Raw genomic sequence first — 18,465 nt, forward strand, 5'->3', positions numbered from 1 at the left:
TTTCTTCTAAAAGGTAAGTGCGACCCGGGACAGTTCAGAGGCTATCCATTATGGAATGTACTAGCCCTGACTGTCCCGGGGTTATTTTTATCTAAATTTCACCCCCGAGGCCAGAACTCTGCTTTAATAAAACACAGACCTGACCAGAGAGGTGAGGAGGATTCTGGGAAGTCACATGACATCACTCTTATCTCTATTAATAAAACACAGACCTGACCAGAGAGGTGAGGAGGATTCTGGGAAGTCACATGACATCACTCTTATCTCTATTAATAAAACACAGACCTGACCGGAGAGGTGAGGAGGATTCTGGGAGGTCACATGACATCACTCTTATCTCTATTAATAAAACAGTAACCTGACCGGAGAGGTGAGGAGGATTCTGGGAGGTCATATGTAATAACTTTTTTTTATTATTTAAATCAAAATTTTACATTTTATTAATTTTCAAAAACAGAAAATACAAATACATTTCTATAATCTTACTAAAACCCTTCCCCAAGAAACCCTTCTCCCCAGATCCCTCCCACTTCCCATTCCACTCGGTAATGCTCATCTAGTCATCTATTTTACCACCTCCTTTTCTTCTTAATCTACCCATATTCCACCCTCATACTCTAATCCGTCCAGATTTCTAAATATTTACTCGTCTTCTTGAACTCTGTCCACTTAACCCACTTGTTTGAGAAACTCTCCATCTGGTCTTCCTGTCTGCTTCCCATGTATTCCATATTGTATATTCAACTCTTTTATATCAATCTCTAATTGTAAGACTTTTTAATTTTTAGCCAATTTTTTGGAATTGCCCTCTCTGCTGCGTTCAATAAATTGGGACTATTGTGCTTTTATACTGTTTTTTTTTTTTGATTTACCAGTTTTGTGAAATAAGTAAACCTACGGGTCATTAGTAATATCTACATCTGTAATTTCCTCAATGTATTGTCTCCTGCCTTATTCCTATTAATAAACACAGACCTGACCTGAGAGGAGAGGAGAGATCACATGACATCACTCTTATCTCTATTAATAAAACACAGATCTGTCCCGATTCTCAGAAGATTCTTAGAAGGACACAAGGATCTCTACAAAGACGTCATGATGGAGAATCAGCCGCCCCTCACATCACCGGGTAAGAGGAGACTTTATTGTAAAGGAGAGAGCAGTACGAAGGGTCCACCTAGATCCACCATCATCTGATAAACACATAGAAACAATGTATTCAGTCAGTGTGTGTGTTTCCTACAGATGGATCCAGTAATGAGAACCCACCAGAGAGATGTTCCCTTTCTCTGTATTCCCGAGACTCCACACAGGCCAACAATAAAGAAGAGATAAAAGAGGAGGATGATGAGGATTATGTGGTGGAGGAGGCAGAGTTTCGAAAAGGACACAGGAAGCAGTACCAAGACACCATGGTTGAGTCATCCAGTTACAGAAACCCACCAGAGAGATGTCCCCATCCTCTGTATTCCCGGGATTCCACAGAGGAAGATCACACCATCCCATATGTGAGAGGTGATCAGCATTTTACAGAGGAGGTTGGGATGATGGACGCAGTTAAAAAGGAAGAAACTTCTCCAGATATCAGCTCGGGTAATTATGCAATAATGGTTTAAAGCTTACTTAGTGATGTTTGGTTGGGTGGTATCATTGATCTGGTTAGTTGTCAAAGTTTGGTGTTGTGATTGCACCCAGTTCCACGACAGATCTCTTTTAAACTTTAAAATGCTCGACCAACATATGACTCCTGAAAAATACTTTTTTTTTTTTTTTTAATTACCTTCCCACGTCTCCATTCCTCAATGTAACATCTTGTTCCAGACAAATGAGTAGGAGATACTGTACACCAAATTAAAGGTCCATCTCCATTCTTCAATATAACGTCATGTTCCAACAAATGAGGAGATCCTGTACACCATATGAAAGGTCCATCTCCATTCCTCAATAGTGAAAGTCCCGTTCCCTACAAATAAGGAGGAGATACTGTACACCATATAAATGGTCCATCTCCATTCCTCAATATAAAATCATGTTCCAACAAATGAGGAGATACTGTACACCATTGGAAAGATCCATCGCCATTTCTCATTGTAACGTCATGTTCCAAACAAATGAGGAGGAGATACTGTACACCATATGAAAGATCCATCTCCATTCCTCAATATAACGTCATATTCCAAACAATAAAATTGTCATCATTTCAATAGCATTATTACTTAGTGATGTTTGGTTAGGTAAGGTTGTACCATTGATCCATGTCAGATCTTTTTTTTTTTTTTTTCAATTCTTTTATCTATATGAAAGTCAACTTCCAGGCATAATAAACAGTAACATTCCTTATAGAACATATGCTGAGACAGTGTATTACAACATTCAAGACAATTCAGTCATACGTTTGAGATCTACATTGGTTGTAGAATAAGAGGTGTTCTACAATTCTCCTAATGGGAGGAGTTATGCAGGACTAGAAAGTACCCGGAGTTGTCCGTTCCAGTTTCGCATAACGTATAGAAGAAGAAGGAAGAAGTAAAGCGAATAAGTAGTGGAAAGAGAGAGGGAAGTAAAAGAAACCTAGAGAGGCAGAAGAGGATAAGTAGGTTGGATAAGGGGGGAAGGGAAGGAGGGGTGGAGGGGGGGGGGGGTTTGCATTGGTAAAGCTATGGCCCTACATCAGCAATACTTTCCACCAATATTTTAAAGCTCCCTCAAACTCAACATGAGGTCTCTTTAGTATTGCCACCCTTAATTAAAGAGCAGCCTTCATCAGAGAGGACAAATATATTCCATTTACCCCAGGATTTGGTATATCGTTCGTGTTTGGGACGTGTTGAGAGAACAAGGTTTTTTCATGCTATTTATTTCTTCGACCTTTTTGAGCCACATGCCAACAGTCAGGGCCTGTGGGTTTTTCCATTTTAGAGGGATGCACATTTTAGCAGCATTTAGAAGGTGACGAATGACAGAATTTTTATAGGTCTGGGCCTGGTTGTTAATGGCATGGAGAAGGAAGAGAGCAGGGTCATTGGGGAGCGGTCGGTTTATAAACCTTTGAGACATTTCACATACTGTCTTCCAGAACTCCACTAGTTTAGGACACAACCAAAAAACATGTAGGAGTGTCCCCCAGCCTTTCCTGGCATCTCCAGCACTGATCAGTGAGTGTGGGGAAGAACCTGCTCAACCTTGACGGCGTGTAGTACCACCTTGTTAGGAGTTTGAAGTTGGTTTCTTGTATTTACATGCAGATGGATGACGTAAATGGAATGATGGGATTTTGTTGGTCTGGTTTAAAGTTACAGACTAAAACTCGTTCCCTTAGCATTACGAATGGGGGTTGGTAAGTCCCCTGAGGTCTGATCAGTAATGCATAGGTCGTGGATAATACCTGTGTCCGTATTCTGTCTTGAGAGCAATGTTCTTCGAAGGGTGTAAGTTGTGTGTTGCAATCACTGGGAGGTGGCAATGAGTTTTAGAAATTATGAAGTTGCAATGCCCTCCAGAAATCTAGACAGTAGGGTCCCAAGGAGTCCATGATGATGTTGAAAAATGGGAGGCTTGGAAATTGCCTGACTCCATCAAGGTTCTGAATATTTTATCTTGGTAGCCCGGGGTAAACTGGGGATTCCCCAGTATGGGTGTCAGGGGCGAGTGCGTCGGGGAAAGTGGAAGTTGTGTGAATAATTTAGAGCAGGTTCTTATCGTGTGACCTATGAGGGGATGGCGTCTCAAGGAGTCTGGTAGTGAATGGTGGCACGATGGAGCTCTATGAAGGGGTATGTCGCATTGGGCCTGTTCTAATTTGGGCCAAAGCTTTGCTTCACCATGACGACACCAGTCTATTAGTCTCCCCAATGAATGGAGATCAGATTTCGATTTTTCTTATAGAATGTGGACTTTCTTTAGGAGGGGGGAGAAAGTCGAGCGTGAAGATGTGTGAAAATTTGGGTGGTATGAGAGTGCCCAGGTATTTCAGCGCTGAGTTCATCCATTTTAGCTTAAAATGCAATCGCAGTTGGTGGAGGATGGGGTTTGATAAGCCTACTCCCATAGCTGCAGATTTAGTAAAGTAAATTTTTAGATTGGACAGAGTGCCATATGCCTCAAACTTGTGAAGAAGATTCGGTAGAGAAATTATGGGATTCATGAGGGAAAATAACATGTTGTCTGGATACGCTGATATTTTCTGCTGGGTCACCCCAACAGTCATGTCTGAGATATCCGGGTGGAGGCGTCTTCTACATAAAAAGGATTCTAGTGATAATGCGAAGCGTAAGGGTGACAGAGGGCACCCCTGTCTTGTCCCATTCCTAATTGTGAAGTAGTCTGATAAGACACCATTTGCCTTAACCTGGGCGGCAGGGGCAGAGTAGATCTGTGAGATCCAATTTAGCATGGTTTTGCCGATGCCAACATGTCGAAGTACTGCAAACATAAAATGCCGATTTACTCAATCAAAGGCCTCATCGGTGTCTGTGCTTAGGAGGACACAGGGTGTGCGGGTCTTGGGGGTTACATGTAGGAGGTTGAGGACCATGGTTGTGTTATCCCTTGCCTCACATGTAGGCACAAATCCAACTTGATCCAAATGTATCAGCTGCGTCAGATGTTGTTGGATCCTAGTTGCTAGGATTATGGTGAACAGTTTAAAATCGACATTTAGCAGGGAAATGGGTCGGTAGCTACTACAGGAGGTAAGATCTTTTCCCTCTTTAGGGATGACTGAAATGTGAGCTTGTAAAGTCTCCTTGGGGATATTTGTCCCAGAGCCCCATGTATTAAACATGTCAGCCATAAACTGTCCAAGTGACGGCAAGAGTGTTTTATAATATTGGATGGTAAATCCAACCGGTCTCAGGGTCTTCCCCACTTTGGAACCACCTATGGCCTGTTTTAGTTCAGCCAAGGTGATGGGATCCTCTAGGATTTACTGTCAGTGTTGGGACAACCAGGGCATCCAGAAAGAGAGCAGGTATTCCTCTATATGGGTCTGTTGGGGTTTGTAAGTTATATAGCAAGGCATAGAAGGATTTAAATTCTTGTGTGATATGTCTAGGTTACGTGGCTTTTTGACCTGTGTGGGAGATAATAGGTTTCTTCTTGGAGGGATCTAGCCAATAGTCTGCCACACTGATTTCCCGACTCATGACATTTTACGACAAATTTGCATGGCTGCCTTAGCTTTGTAAAGTAAAGGTCATTAATTTGCCTACGTAGAGTCATAAGTTCTACCTCTGAGGAGAGAAGAGTGACAGAGCATGTTTGTGATGGGACTCCAACGCATGCAAAGCTTGGAGTAAGGAGTCTAGTTGTGCTGTACGCTGTTTTTTGATCCAGGAGCCATGCTTTATGAGCACCCCACGAATCACTGCCTTGTGTGCCTCCCATATGATTCCAGGGTCAGTATCTGCAATGGTGTTAGTCTGAAAGAAATGGTCTAATTCTCTACATCTGTCAAAACAGTCTCATCTTGGAGTAGGCTTTCATTAGTCTCCACATCCGGGTTCTGGACCATCGAAAGTCTTTTAGTGCAAAAGAAAGTATAACGGGGGCATGGTCGGACCATGTAATAGAGCCTATTAAAGAGTCACGGATCGCATGTAATTGACAATGCGGCATCAATAAATAGTCTATATGAGAGTATAGTTGGTGAGGTGAGGAATGGAAAGAATAGTCTCGTTCTCTGGGATGCATCAGGCGCCAAACATCTATCAATTGTGCACTATGGAGGGACTTTGCAATATGTTTGCGGATGCCAGGGGGGGACAGAGGAGGATCCCAGAGATGTATACTCCGAAGGATTTAGAGGGATATTAAAATCTCCCTCAATAATTAGTTGACCCTCAGAGAACTCCAGGAGCTTCTCCATACCTCTAGTAATGAACGCATCCTGCTGGCTGTTGGGAGCATAATAGGTGGTCAAAGTCCCTCTGACGTCACCAACATTGCCCTTCAGAAACAGAAATCGGCCATTGGGGTCTTTTAGAATATGTGCGCAGTGTCCATGGTACTGTACTAGAAGAAATGATAGAGGCTCTTTTTGGTTTAGCCTTCGGGTTAGTAGAGTGGTAGGCCAAGGGGAAAAACCAGTTCTTAAATAGTGGAAGCTTGTCATCCCTGAAGTGGGTCTCCTGTACAAAGGTGATATCAATTTTAGATCGTTTAAATCGTTCAACAATATTTGCCTATTTTCCGGGACGTTAAGTCCCTTAGCATTGATCGAGAGGATCCTGATGTTATCCATGTGTTAAGAAGAGTGAGGGGAAGGTTGGGAAGTGAGGTTGGAAAGAAGTAGGGGAGGGTAAGTAATAGGGGGCAAAGGGGGGGGCGGGGGTATGAAGAGAATTGAAATAAAAAGAGGGGAGGCAAAGATGGTATGAGAGAGGAAGAAAGGAAAGTCAGGCAAGCAAAGAATATGATATAGGAAAAAAACAACTGCGCTAATTCAAAACAGGAGCAGCAACTTCAAGTGCGACCAACACCCCAAAAGTAAAAATATAAAAAACAAGCTGCGCTAGAAATTGAAACAGTCCATATGAATGTCCATAGGTGTAAATATAAAGTGATGACACTTGTGCAGGTACCGCTTACCGAATTCCAAACAATTAAAGCCAAATAGGTGAAGGCAGGTGTCTTCAAATAGTGAGGCGCGGTAAGCTTCAAAGGACTCCAATATGGTTCTCCTCAGTGAAAGGTTAATGAAAAAAAGAAGAAAAACAACACCATAGTGTAAACCGATAACGAGTAAGGAGTAGATGCTCCAAATAGATTATGACCTGTGCAGGTACCGCTTACCAGAAATAACTGATTTTGTAGCCAAAATGTAGTATGATGACTCCACCAGGTCTCAAAGAATGAACAGCAAGCCTGCACTCTTGTGATGCAAATCTCCAGAAATGGGTATTATGTAAAAAGGAAAAAAAGGCCAAACGCCATAGCGTAAAACCAAAAACAATAGGTAATGCCACCCGAAATTTGTGAAACTGCAATACCAGTACTAAATGTGGTAATTGAATAGTGAATGAGTGACAGCCACCACCAAACTGAGTATATACCCCTTACCAAAATAAAGCAAGAGGAAAATCAGATAGACTCCCCAGTGTGATTGTCCGCTTACCAGATGGACTAGTATATAAACATGTAGAGATAGGGGGTCCCGATCATGCAACCAAGAGGGCACCAGTAAGGATGGGTACTCTTACCGACTCCAGGTGGTATATGAGCGGGGGTTCAGAGTAACATCAGGCTAACTCCAATAGGACTCCTCCAACCAAGGCTCAGGAAGTGGTGCAGGTTAACCGAGGAATAAGGAGGGGAGAGCCATAGCATAAAATCCAATGGTAATTTATTCAAAATATAAAGGTTAAACTTACAAACATCAGATGACAATACGTGGGTAGAAGGGAGATAACAGCCGCCGGCCGGACGGCTCCGCTCGCCCGTCCTTCGTAGACGAATGTGTAGGTGTGACGTCAGCACGCCGTGACCTGACTAGTTTCATCAAAGATGATATTCTCAAAGGAAAGCAAAGAATATGAGAGAGTGAAAGTGAAGGGGGAAATCCCACAGAGAGAGGCCTCAATTTACTAAGAGATAGCAAAAAAAATACTAAGATGCTCACCAGCAAGGAGTCGGATGAATGAGCGTGTGCCTATGTGGGGTTGTGGTTGGAAAGAGCCAAGGGACCACATTGAGGGTACCTTTGACGATGACAGTGTGTTTGCTGGGTTTGGTGGAGGAAATGGCACCTCTTGGAGCACAAAGAATTTTATTGTTGGTTACTCTGTTCTATGCATGCAAGGCTATTCTTCTGCATTGGAGGAAGATCGAAGCGCCATCGGTGGAGTATTGGAAGTCACCAGTGAACGAGATGCTGCCATTTTACAAAGCCACATACCTGAATAGAGGATGCGTTCTATGGCAGGGTTGGACTGAGAGGCCATCTACTCTTCTCGGTGGTGATTGTGGTCTGCCACCGGTGAAGGTGACGGTCACCTTAGAGGGGTGAGTTGAGGTCCTCTGATAATTAGGGAGGAAACAAATGAAGTCTATGCCCAGCAGACAACAAGCAGTGGTGAGAGGGTGGGGGAAGTTGGGGTATGGACCTGGGTGAGAGTCTGTGTGGGGGAGGCACTGCCGCGTTGAGGTTCTCCTGGGAGGTTATCCTTTTGCATTTTCCTATAAGAATTGTAGTACATGAGCATTGCACTGAGGATGGGGGGATGGGGAGTTGTTTTGGTTGCCTTGTTTGATTTTTTGTGATTAAAAATCAATAAAAATAATTTTCAAAAATAAAAAAAAGCTGAGTCCTAGGAATGAATAAACAGTAGGGAACGGGATAAGGAGCAGGCCAAGGAGATGAACTTAATGAGATGTTGGGGGAGTGGGTGGAGTCAGTGAGATGTTGGGGGAGTGGGTGGAGTCAGTGGAGGTGGCGAATGGAAACATGCAGGAGTGACTATATATGAAGGTTACGATCGCTGTGTCTATGACTGTACAAAGCGGGAATATTGTGTACCGAATGGAATGGACTTTTCTTTCTTTATAATAAAACTTTTTCTGATTTAAAAAGAAAAAAACACTCAGAAAAGATGAGTAGGGAAAAATGTCAGTGGCCTCCACCTGTAAAACCATTCCTGTTTTGGAGGTCGTCTCATTGTTGCCCATCTAGTGCACCTGTTGGTAACAACCCCCTCTGCTACTTGACTGACCTGATGAATATCCCAGGAGTTTCCCTGACTTGATGCTATACTCTGATTATAAAGTGTTGAGCAGTGTATATGAGTGTGGAAAACTCTTGGTAATTTTTCTTGTCTTCTGACAGACGGACTCTGTGGTGGGAATAGAAGGACATCGGAGGAAGATGTGACTACAGAAGATAATGACATGGCATCTTCTCCAGAAGTAAATCCCGTTCCTCATAATATACATGACAGACCTCACCATTGGAGGAGATCATTGGAATCTCCTGATACTTCACATAGTCCTCTAATATCTGACAGTGCCGACGGGTGCGGGAAACCATCTCATCTCAGGGAAACTTCTTTAGATCATAAAGGGGTTCATACAGGAGAGAATTCATTGTCATGTTCAGAGTGCGGGAAATGTTTTAAACAGAAAAGAAGCCTTCTTCAGCACCAGAGAATTCACACAGGGGAGCGTCCCTATTCATGTTCTGAGTGTGAGAAATGCTTTAATCTAAAAGCATCCCTTCTTAGACATAAGAGAATGCACACGGGTGAGCGTCCCTATTCATGTTTCAAGTGCCGGAAATGTTTTAATAATACAGGAACCCTTCTTCGCCATCAGAGAATACACAGGGATGAGCATCTCTATTCATGTTCTGAGTGTGGGAAATGTTTCAATCATAAAGAAAACTTTCTTACCCATCAGAGTATACACACAGGTGAGCGTCCCTATTCATGTTCAGAGTGTGGGAAATGTTTTAATCGAAAAGCATCCCTTCTTAGACATCAGAGAATACACACAGGTGAGTGTCCCTATTCATGTTCAGAGTGCGGGAAAAGTTTTAATCATAAAGGAAGCCTTCTTAACCATCAGAGAATACACACGGGTGAGTGTCCCTATTCATGTTCAGAGTGTGGGAAAAGTTTTAATCATAAAGTAAGCCTTCTTAGCCATCAGAGAATACACACGGGTGAGTGTCCCTATTCATGTTCAGAGTGCGGGAAAAGTTTTAATCATAAAGTAAGCCTTCTTAGCCATCAGAAAATACACACAGGTGAGCTTACCTATTCATGTTCAGAGTGCGGGAAATGTTTAAATAGTAAACAAACCCTTCTTAGCCACCAGAGAATGCACACAGGTGAGCTTCCCTATTCATGCTCAGAGTGTGGGAAATGTTTTAATCATAAACACAACCTTCTTAGCCATCAGAGAACACACACAGGTGAGCGTCCCTATTCATGTTCAGAGTGCGGGAAATTTTTTAATCATAAACAAAACCTTCTTTGCCATCAGAGAATACACACAGGGGAGTGTCCCTATTCATGTTCAGAGTGCGGGAAATATTTTAATCATAAAGGAAACCTTCTTATCCATCAGAGAATACACACAGGTAAGCTTCCCTATTCATGTTCAGAGTGCGGGAAATGTTTTAATGAGAAAAGACGCCTTCTTGGGCATCAGAGAATACACACAATAGAGCATACCTATTCATGTTCAGAGTGTGGGAAATGTTTTAATCATAAAGTAAGCCTTCTTACCCATCAAAAGAATACACACTTTTGAACGTCCCAATTCATGTGCCAGATGCGGGAAATGTTTTAATCAGAAAAGAAACCTTAGCCATCATAAAATGCACAGGGGTGAGCTTCCCTGTTAATGTTTAGAGTGTGGGAAATGTTTTATTCATAAAGGAAACCTTCTTAGCCTTTAGAGAATACACACGGGTGAGCGTCCTTATTCATGTTCAGAGTGTGGGAAATGTTTTGTGTTCAAATGTTTACTTGTTAGACACTGGAAAGTTCATACAGGCGAGCGTCTCTAATCTTGTGCAGAGTGTGGGAAATGTTTTCCAAACAAAGGTTTATTTCTTAGATGTTCATACGGGCGAGCGTCCTATTTCATGTTCAGAGTGCAGGAAAGTTTACAAATAAAGGAAATATAATGAAACATCAGAGTGCACCCCCTGCTGGTACTACGGGAAATGGACGCTGGATTGTAATGGGTGGAACTGTTTAGTCCATAAACAAATGTGAAACCACCACAGTCCACTCGGGGTTGGTTTACACCCGCATCGCCCTCTGACCCGCTGTGGGGTTGGCAGGCAGCTGGGAGCCCTTATTTTAACCCTGTAAAGCTCACGCCAGTACGCCGCAACTGTATGCATCGGGGCTGTTGCCGCACAACCCCATTCAGTTGAATAGCATTGCCCAATGTGACCCGGGGTGGGGGGGGGGTGAGGTTTGCAGCAGCCACAAATTGCAGTGCCATGTGTACCGCCCCATTTAAGGTTAAGGAGGTGGTAAAATCATGACTCAACTGTTTACCTTTACCGATCCCTCTCCACATGAGGCAACAGGCAGGAAATCATGACAATACATGGGGCAACAGGTGGGCAATCCGCACAATACATGGGATAATAAGTGGGCAATCCGCACAATACATGGGATAATAAGTGGGCAATCCGCACAATACATGGGATAATAAGTGGGCAATCCGCACAATACATGGGATAATAAGTGGGCAATCCACACAATACATGGGATAATAAGTGGGCAATCCGCACAATACATGGGATAATAAGTGGGCAATCCTGACAATATATGGGGCATAAAACCAATGAAAATGGTCGCACTCCAACAGGTTATAGCGATATTTATTGCAGACAGTCAATACGGGATACAGAAAGGTGGACGCGTTTCACACGTAATATCGTGCTTCTTCACCGCGGTGTGCGCACCTGTTGGTAATACATGGGGGCAACAAGTGGGCATTCATGACAATACATGGGGCAGCAGACAAACAATTCTGACAATACATTCTTTTTGTGTTCTACTTATAAATATGTATATAGATCTAACCTACTGGATGGAAAAAGATCACTGTAACATGCATTAACCCACAGCAGCCAATCAGGATTCATCTTTCACTGGTGAACCTTCTTAGAAGGGGGGTGAGTTGAGACCTTGCATTGATTATAGGGTCCTCAATCGCATCACGGTCAAGAATGCATACCTGATGATTGGTTGCTTAATTTTTTTTTTGCTCCTTTAGATTTATTAAAGTAGCCGGCTTTTTATTGGTCCAACCAATGTATGATTATTAATACATTTGACACATTTGTTAATTCTATTATAAAAGATTTAAGCTTCATTTTATTCATATCATTTACTGTGTGGTAATCGCTTGTTCTGATCTTGTCCAATAAAAACTCTTCGTACAATATTCTGTGCCGAGTCTTCTTTTTTACCAATGATTAGATGATCGGTGATTGGAATGTGATCAGTTCATAGAGAGTCATCCATTGGGGTTTTATTAGTGAGATGGAGAGTGGAGAAGGCACCACATTGACAGCCATTGGAGGCCCTTTCTAAAGCCCTAACCTGTCTATGACATTAGTCTTCCAAACTCTATCTCACTGAGCTAAGGCCAGAAGAGTTCCAGGAGTTCTTCTCTGTCCACAGTTCCCAAACCAAAAGGAGACATCCACCACATCTTCAATCTTAAGGCCTTAAATGTCCTCAGCTGGGCTCAGACGTTCCGCATGTAATCCACCAGGTCATAGCCTCTCTCTTTATCAGAGAAACTTTTTTTTTGGGCCGCCCACATACATGTACTGCAGCAGGGTGGCCATTCAGCGCAGAATCACGTACCTCTACATCATCTGCATTTCCGGGTCTTGGGTGAGAGTGGACACAGCGAGAGCCAATCAGCGGGTCCAGCGAACATGATGTCCACCTGCACCCTGCAATCGTTCCCAAGAGAGGCAGAACAGTAGTCTGCCGATGTAAACAAGGCAGATCGCCGTTCTGTTAGTAGGGAAGATGGAGATCCTGTGTAATGGAGGAAGGAGATACTGGCACATAGAGTTTATATATAGTCCAGCCAGCAATAAATATATAGAGGGTAATTCATAAAATGTCACTGTTCTTTGGTTATGGGGGTACAATAAAGGAATGCACAGGACCAACTATGGCTGCTGTCCTTGTGACTGGCTCTGTATAGATCAAAAGGAAAGCATTGCTTCTCTTCTCGTCTGGTACCTCCTATCCTTCCGGTGATGGCACATTCCCTGTGCCTTCCACACTGGTAAGCATGGCTTCTTGGGGCTCCTCCAGGCTCCTGAGCCAGCCATCTCTGTGCCCAGCAGCCGAACAGAGGACAGCGGTCCTGCAGGATGGTTCTAGGAGGATCCACAGACTCTGACACCAGATAAGCACTTGTATATTTTACCTCTTGTGAGTGTTTTTAATACATCGCTATTAAAACCCTTTAAATAGGATACTACGCTTTGCTGGCGCTTCCTGTAGGGTTGCCACCTATCTAGGATTCACCTGGACACTTCAGGGTTTGAGTCATGTGTTTGGGTTTCAGGCCACCTGAAATCCAGACACAATATTCAGAATGGACTGTGGCTCCCGGAATAACCTAGTACCACAACCACAGAGTGCATAGATGTACACACCGGCCCCACCCCCATACACAGACAGGAGAGAAGAAAGGGCTTGATCTACTCCTCCTCCTCCTACCCCTTCCTATCTGTCTGCCCACCCACACTCCAATCCCTGGTGTTCCGTGCTTCAGGAAAGGGATGTGTGGGCTGGAAGTTTGAAGCTCAGCAACTGGCAGATACACAGTGGATGAAAGGCTTTGATGCCTGAGCCTCCATCCTCAGGTGAGTGAGCTCACCATCCAATGTCTATGATTGAAGTCTCTGCCCTCTCTCCCTTCTCTCTCGTGCCTCCAAGTGAATAAGTTCACAAAGGTAAGATTTAAGGGGTGCTCTGTGGACTCTGATGTAAGGGGGGCTTTGGGAACCCAAATTAAAGGGGAAATGCTGGAGACTCTGATGTAAGTGGGAGGTTTGGTGAGCAGAAACCCCCTTATGTTAGAGTTCCCCTTTACATCAGAGTGCACAGGGTTCCTCCTTAAAAATAAAATGTTGCCGTGTGCGGCTAAAGTGTTCAGGTTTGGCTTGAAGAAAAGGTGGCAACCCAAGCTTCCTGTGTGTTTCTGCTAAGTGTCTCTGCCTTTCCACAGTTAAAGCACCTCCCCCACAATGAGTAAGCACTCCCTAGGAACACATTTAACCCTTTGATCCCCCCCCCCCCGATGTTAACCCTGCTTCCCTGCCATTGTCATTAGTAGAGTGACAGTGCATATTTTTTTTTTTTTAACACTGATCACTGTATTGGTGTGACTGGTCCCATAAAAAGCATCAGTTAGCTGTGCAATTTGTCCACCGCAATGTCACAGTCCCGCTATAAGTCGCTGATCGCCGCCATTACTAGAAAATATTAAAAAAATAAAATTCTATAAAAATATCCAATCGTTTGTAGAGGATATAACTTTTGCGCAAACAAATGAACAAACACTTTTTGTTACATAGTTACATAGTAGGTGAGGTTGAATAAAGTCAATAGTCCATCCAGTTCAACCTGTGTAGGTGTGTGTGGCTGTAATCATCTTGCATACCCCTGAATGTTCTGATCCTTGAGATGCACGTCCAATAGTCTTTTGAAAGCCACCATACTACCCGCAGAAACCACCTCTTGTGGTAGAGAATTCCACAATCTTGTAGCCCTAACAGTAAAGAACCCCCCACGTTGTCTGAGGTTAAAACGCTTCTCCTCTAATCGCATTGTATGCCCCCGAGTCCTCATGCAATCCCTTTGACTGAACAGCTTTTTTTCTAAGCTGAGATCCCCATTGAGATATTTAAAAATTGCTATCATGTCCCCCCTCAGGCGTCTCTTCTCCAGGGAGAATAAATCAAGCGATTGCAGACGCTCTTCATAATCAAGGTCCTCCAATCCCCTAATTAGTTTAGTTGCCCTTCTCTGGACTTTCTCCAGCTCCAACACATCCCTTCTGAGGACTGGCGACCAGAACTGGACAGAATACTCCAGATGCGGTCGGACCAGAGTTTTATAAGGTGGAAGGATTATAGTTTTATCTCTGGAATACATCCCTTTCTTTATGCATGCTAATATTCTGCTAGCTTTGGCAGCTGCCGCTTGACATTGCATGCTGTTGCCTAGTCTATCATCAACCAAGACTCCCAGATCCTTCTCCATTTTTGATTCCCCCAAGGGTTCCCCTCCTAACGTATATTGTGGTTTTATGGTTCTAGTCCCCAAGTGCAAAACCTTACATTTCTCCACATTAAACCTCATTTGCCAAGTCGTTGCCCACTCCGTTATTTTGTCCAGGTCATCCTGTAGGATATCTGCTTCATGCTGTGCAGTTATTGCCCTGCCCAATTTTGTGTCATCTGCAAAAACTGCTATTGAACTACTGACCCCGACCTCAATGCTGTTTATGAATAAATTGAACAAGGTTGGTCCCAGGACTGAGCCTTGGGGCACCCCGCTTACTACCTCAGACCAGTCTGAGTATGCGCTGTTTATTACCACCCTTTGGACACGCCCTTTTAGCCAGTTCCGTATCCAAAAGTAAACCCTGCTGTCAATACCTGCAGACCTTATTTTATAAATTAAGCGCTTATGGGGAACTGTATCAAACGCCTTAGCGAAATCTAGGTACACCACATCCACTGGTCTGCCCCTATCTAGCTCACACCTCACCTCCTCGTAGAATGCTAATAGATTGGTTTGACAAGAACGCCCATTTGTAAACCCGGGCTGGTTATTACTGATGATGCTGTTGTCTTTAGCAAACTCTACGATATAGTCCCTTATCATCCCCTCCAGAAGTTTACATACTATCGATGTCAAACTGACAGGCCTATAATTTCCCGGGACATGCCTCTGACCCTTTTTGAATATCGGAATCATGTTAGCTTTCCTCCAATCTCCTGGTACATCTCCTGTCCTAATACTGTCCGCAAAGATCAGGAACAGTGGTCTGGATATAACCTTACTGAGTTCCTTGAGTACTCTCGGATGTACGCCATCCGGGCCTGGTGATTTGTTTGTGTTAAGTTTATCCAGCCTTTCCCTGATTTCACCCTCTGTTAGCCATAGTGGCAAGTCCTGTGTATTACTACTAACCAAACAGTCATGGTCAGTGTACCCCTCCGTTTCCTGTGTAAATACTGACGAGAAAAAAAACATTCAGCACGGTTGCTTTTTCAGTGTCCTCTGTAACCATCCCCCCATCATCGCTAATTATGTGTGCAATATGCTCTGCCCTAGTTTTTTTGCTGTTGATATACTTAAAGAATTTCTTTGTTTTTTTTTTTACTATCCTCCGCTATTTGTCTCTCAAAGTCTATTTTAGCCATCTTGATTTTGTGTTTACACTTCTTATTTGCCTCCTTGTATTGGTCGAAAGCCAATACTGTGCCCTCTGATTTATATTTCCTGAAGGCCAATTTTTTTCCCCTAATAAGGTTTTTAACGCTACGGTTTAGCCAGCCAGGTTTGGCCTTTTCTCTTCTAAATTTATTTCCCATAGGAATGCACTGCAAGATGCCTTTGCTTAATATGTTCCTAAAGCATTCCCATTTTTCCTCTGTGGTCAGGGATCCTAGGGTTCGGTCCCAGTTTACCCTTTCCATCAATGAGTACAATTTTGGAAAGTCTGCCCTTCTGAAGTTAAGGGTTCTTATGTTCCCCACTTGCCTTGTTCTATTGTTATTTACACTAAATGTGATCATCCTGTGATCGCTAGAGCCCAGGTTGTCCTGGACTCCTACCTCCGAGACTATGTCTGGGTCATTAGTGATCAATAGATCCGGGATAGGAGAATCCACCAGCTGTGACATGTAATTATCCTGTAAGGTTTCCGTGAATAGACGACCTTATGTGAGTGTGTAATCCCCTCTCCCCAGTCAATGTCGGTATAATTGAAGTCCCCCAATATGATGACTGATCCTAGCTTTGCCACTTTACCCAAAAGTGCTAAAAATTCCAGCTCTACCTCCTCCCCTTGTTTAGGTGGCCTATAGCAAACCCCCACAATTACTTTTCCCTTTACTCCTTCCCTAAGGAGTTCTATCCACACGGATTCTAACTCCATACTCATCCCTTCCTTAATGTCACTCCTCTCTATCACACTTACATTGTTCTTGACGTAGAGATATACCCCTCCCCCTCTTTTTCCTAAACTGTCCTTTCGGCACCGAATACCCTTGGATATTTGCCAGCCAGTCATGTGAGGGGTCGAACCAAGTCTCCGCTATTCCCACAAGGTCTATGTCCTCCTCATGAACTAACATTTCCAACTCATCCATTTTATTAGCTAGGCTCCTGGCATTAGCATATACCCCTCTTCGTTTTACGGAAGTTAAACGTGATTGGTTATGTTTTGGGATTTTCTTTTTACCAAAAATATGTAGCAGAAAACATATTGGCCTAAATTGGTGAAGAAATGTGATTTTTTAAAAAAATTTTATTGAATGTTTTATGGCAGAAATGAAAAAATAACTGATTTTTTGTAAAATCTTACCTGTAAAATTCCTTTCTCTGAGTCCTACAACAGTCGCCGCCACCTCTTAAGTCATCACTATTGGGTATTGACTTCTGCTCCGCAGGAGTAGCTAGGCATAAGACTTAGTCAAAAGAACAAAAGCATTTAGCATATACACACCCATGGGGGCTGTCCCACTGGTCAATACCCCCCTGCAGTGATCCCTCCCAACTCAGTTTGGTAGAATAGCAGTAGGTGTACAAGAAAAAACCCCAAAAGAGGGGCGGGGGCGGCGACTGTCGGAGGACTCAGAGAAAGGAATTTTTTACAGGTAAGATTTTACAAAAATTCTGTTTTCTCTTACGTCCTATGACAGTCGCCGCCACCTCTAAGTCATCACTATTGGGATGTCCCAAAGCAGTGTAGACATGAGGGGTGGGAGACGCAACCATAGAAAAGGCAACGCAGTACCCACATCAGAGGAAGGAACCTTACACGCACAGTAAGAGAACCTTCTGGGCAATAGAAAAGGCTCAACAGGAGCAACAACCCAGGAAAACAAATATCCAGGGGATAAACACCCCAACAGCCTGGGACCCACAAAAAAACAAGGGTCCCCTATGGCACTGCCGCACTGAGAACTTTGCGGCCAAAGGAGGCATCAGCTGATACCAGAACATCCACCTTATAGAATTTGGAAAAGGTGTGCACCGACGACCAAGTCGCAGCCTTGCACACCTGGGCCACCGAGGCTGGGTGCCAGTAAGCCCAGGACGTACTCAAAGATCTGGTATAGTGCGCCCTAACAGGATAGGCCTAGGAAAGGACAGCATAGGCCTGTTCAATGGTCTGTCTGATCCATTTGGCAATGGTCGCTGCCGACGCAGCCATACCCTTCCGAGGTCCCTCAGGAAGGACAAAGAGGGAATCCGATTTCCTAAAAGGATTCAGTGGATGACAGGTAAACCCTGATTGCCCGGACAACATCCAAGGAATGCAATGCAACCTCCTTAGGATGCTTTGGTTTCGCACAGAGCGAAGGCAAAACAATGTCCTCATTAAGGTGGAACTCAGAGACCACCTTAGGGAGAAAAGAGAAATGAGGTCACAAGACCAACTTATCCTTGTGAATCACCAAATAAGGAGAGCGGCAAGACAATGCCGCCAGCTCTGACACCCTGCGAGTCGAAGTGATCGCCACCAAAAAGCCAACTTTCTTAGACAGCAGAGGTAACGATATCTCCCGGATAAAAAAGGAGGGTCCCACATATCCCCCCTTTTTTTTTATATCTCCTGGATGTTTTCAAAGGGAGAATGCTGTAACGTGGACAGAACTAAGTTCAAGTCCCATGGAGGTAAAGGCTCCCTCCGGGGAGGGGCCAAATGTCGCACACCTTGAATAAAGGTGCG

At 43.7% G+C, this 18,465-nt stretch overlaps 2 protein-coding genes and 2 pseudogenes across 4 annotated transcripts in view; all 4 read left to right on the forward strand.

The window, feature by feature from the left end:
- LOC309548931 overlaps positions 1-7,902 on the forward strand; it is a 43,260-nt pseudogene extending 35,358 nt beyond the window's left edge. The window contains exon 7 of the transcript in view: positions 7,799-7,902. The product of the transcript in view is annotated as an uncharacterized misc_RNA (transcript). The remainder of the gene's footprint in view (positions 1-7,798) is intronic.
- The window catches only part of LOC309550814, a 567,902-nt pseudogene that overhangs the window by 355,518 nt on the left and 193,919 nt on the right, over positions 1-18,465 (forward strand). The gene's annotated exons all lie outside the window — the stretch shown is intronic.
- Positions 1-18,465, forward strand: part of LOC309548616 (uncharacterized protein) — a gene marked incomplete at both ends in the record, with an annotated part of 254,414 nt that overhangs the window by 174,742 nt on the left and 61,207 nt on the right. The window lies entirely within an intron of this gene.
- On the forward strand, positions 9,226-13,109 carry LOC309549026 (uncharacterized protein; the record flags this gene model as incomplete). Its single annotated transcript, XM_082248968.1, has 3 exons — positions 9,226-9,739; positions 9,824-10,186; positions 13,057-13,109. 3 exons carry the CDS (start codon positions 9,226-9,228, stop codon positions 13,107-13,109), a joined length of 930 nt encoding a protein of 309 aa, XP_082105094.1.

The sequence above is a fragment of the Pelophylax lessonae genome (assembly GCF_965119305.1).
Source record: "Pelophylax lessonae genome assembly, chromosome: 1".
NCBI classification, from domain to species: domain Eukaryota; kingdom Metazoa; phylum Chordata; class Amphibia; order Anura; family Ranidae; genus Pelophylax; species Pelophylax lessonae.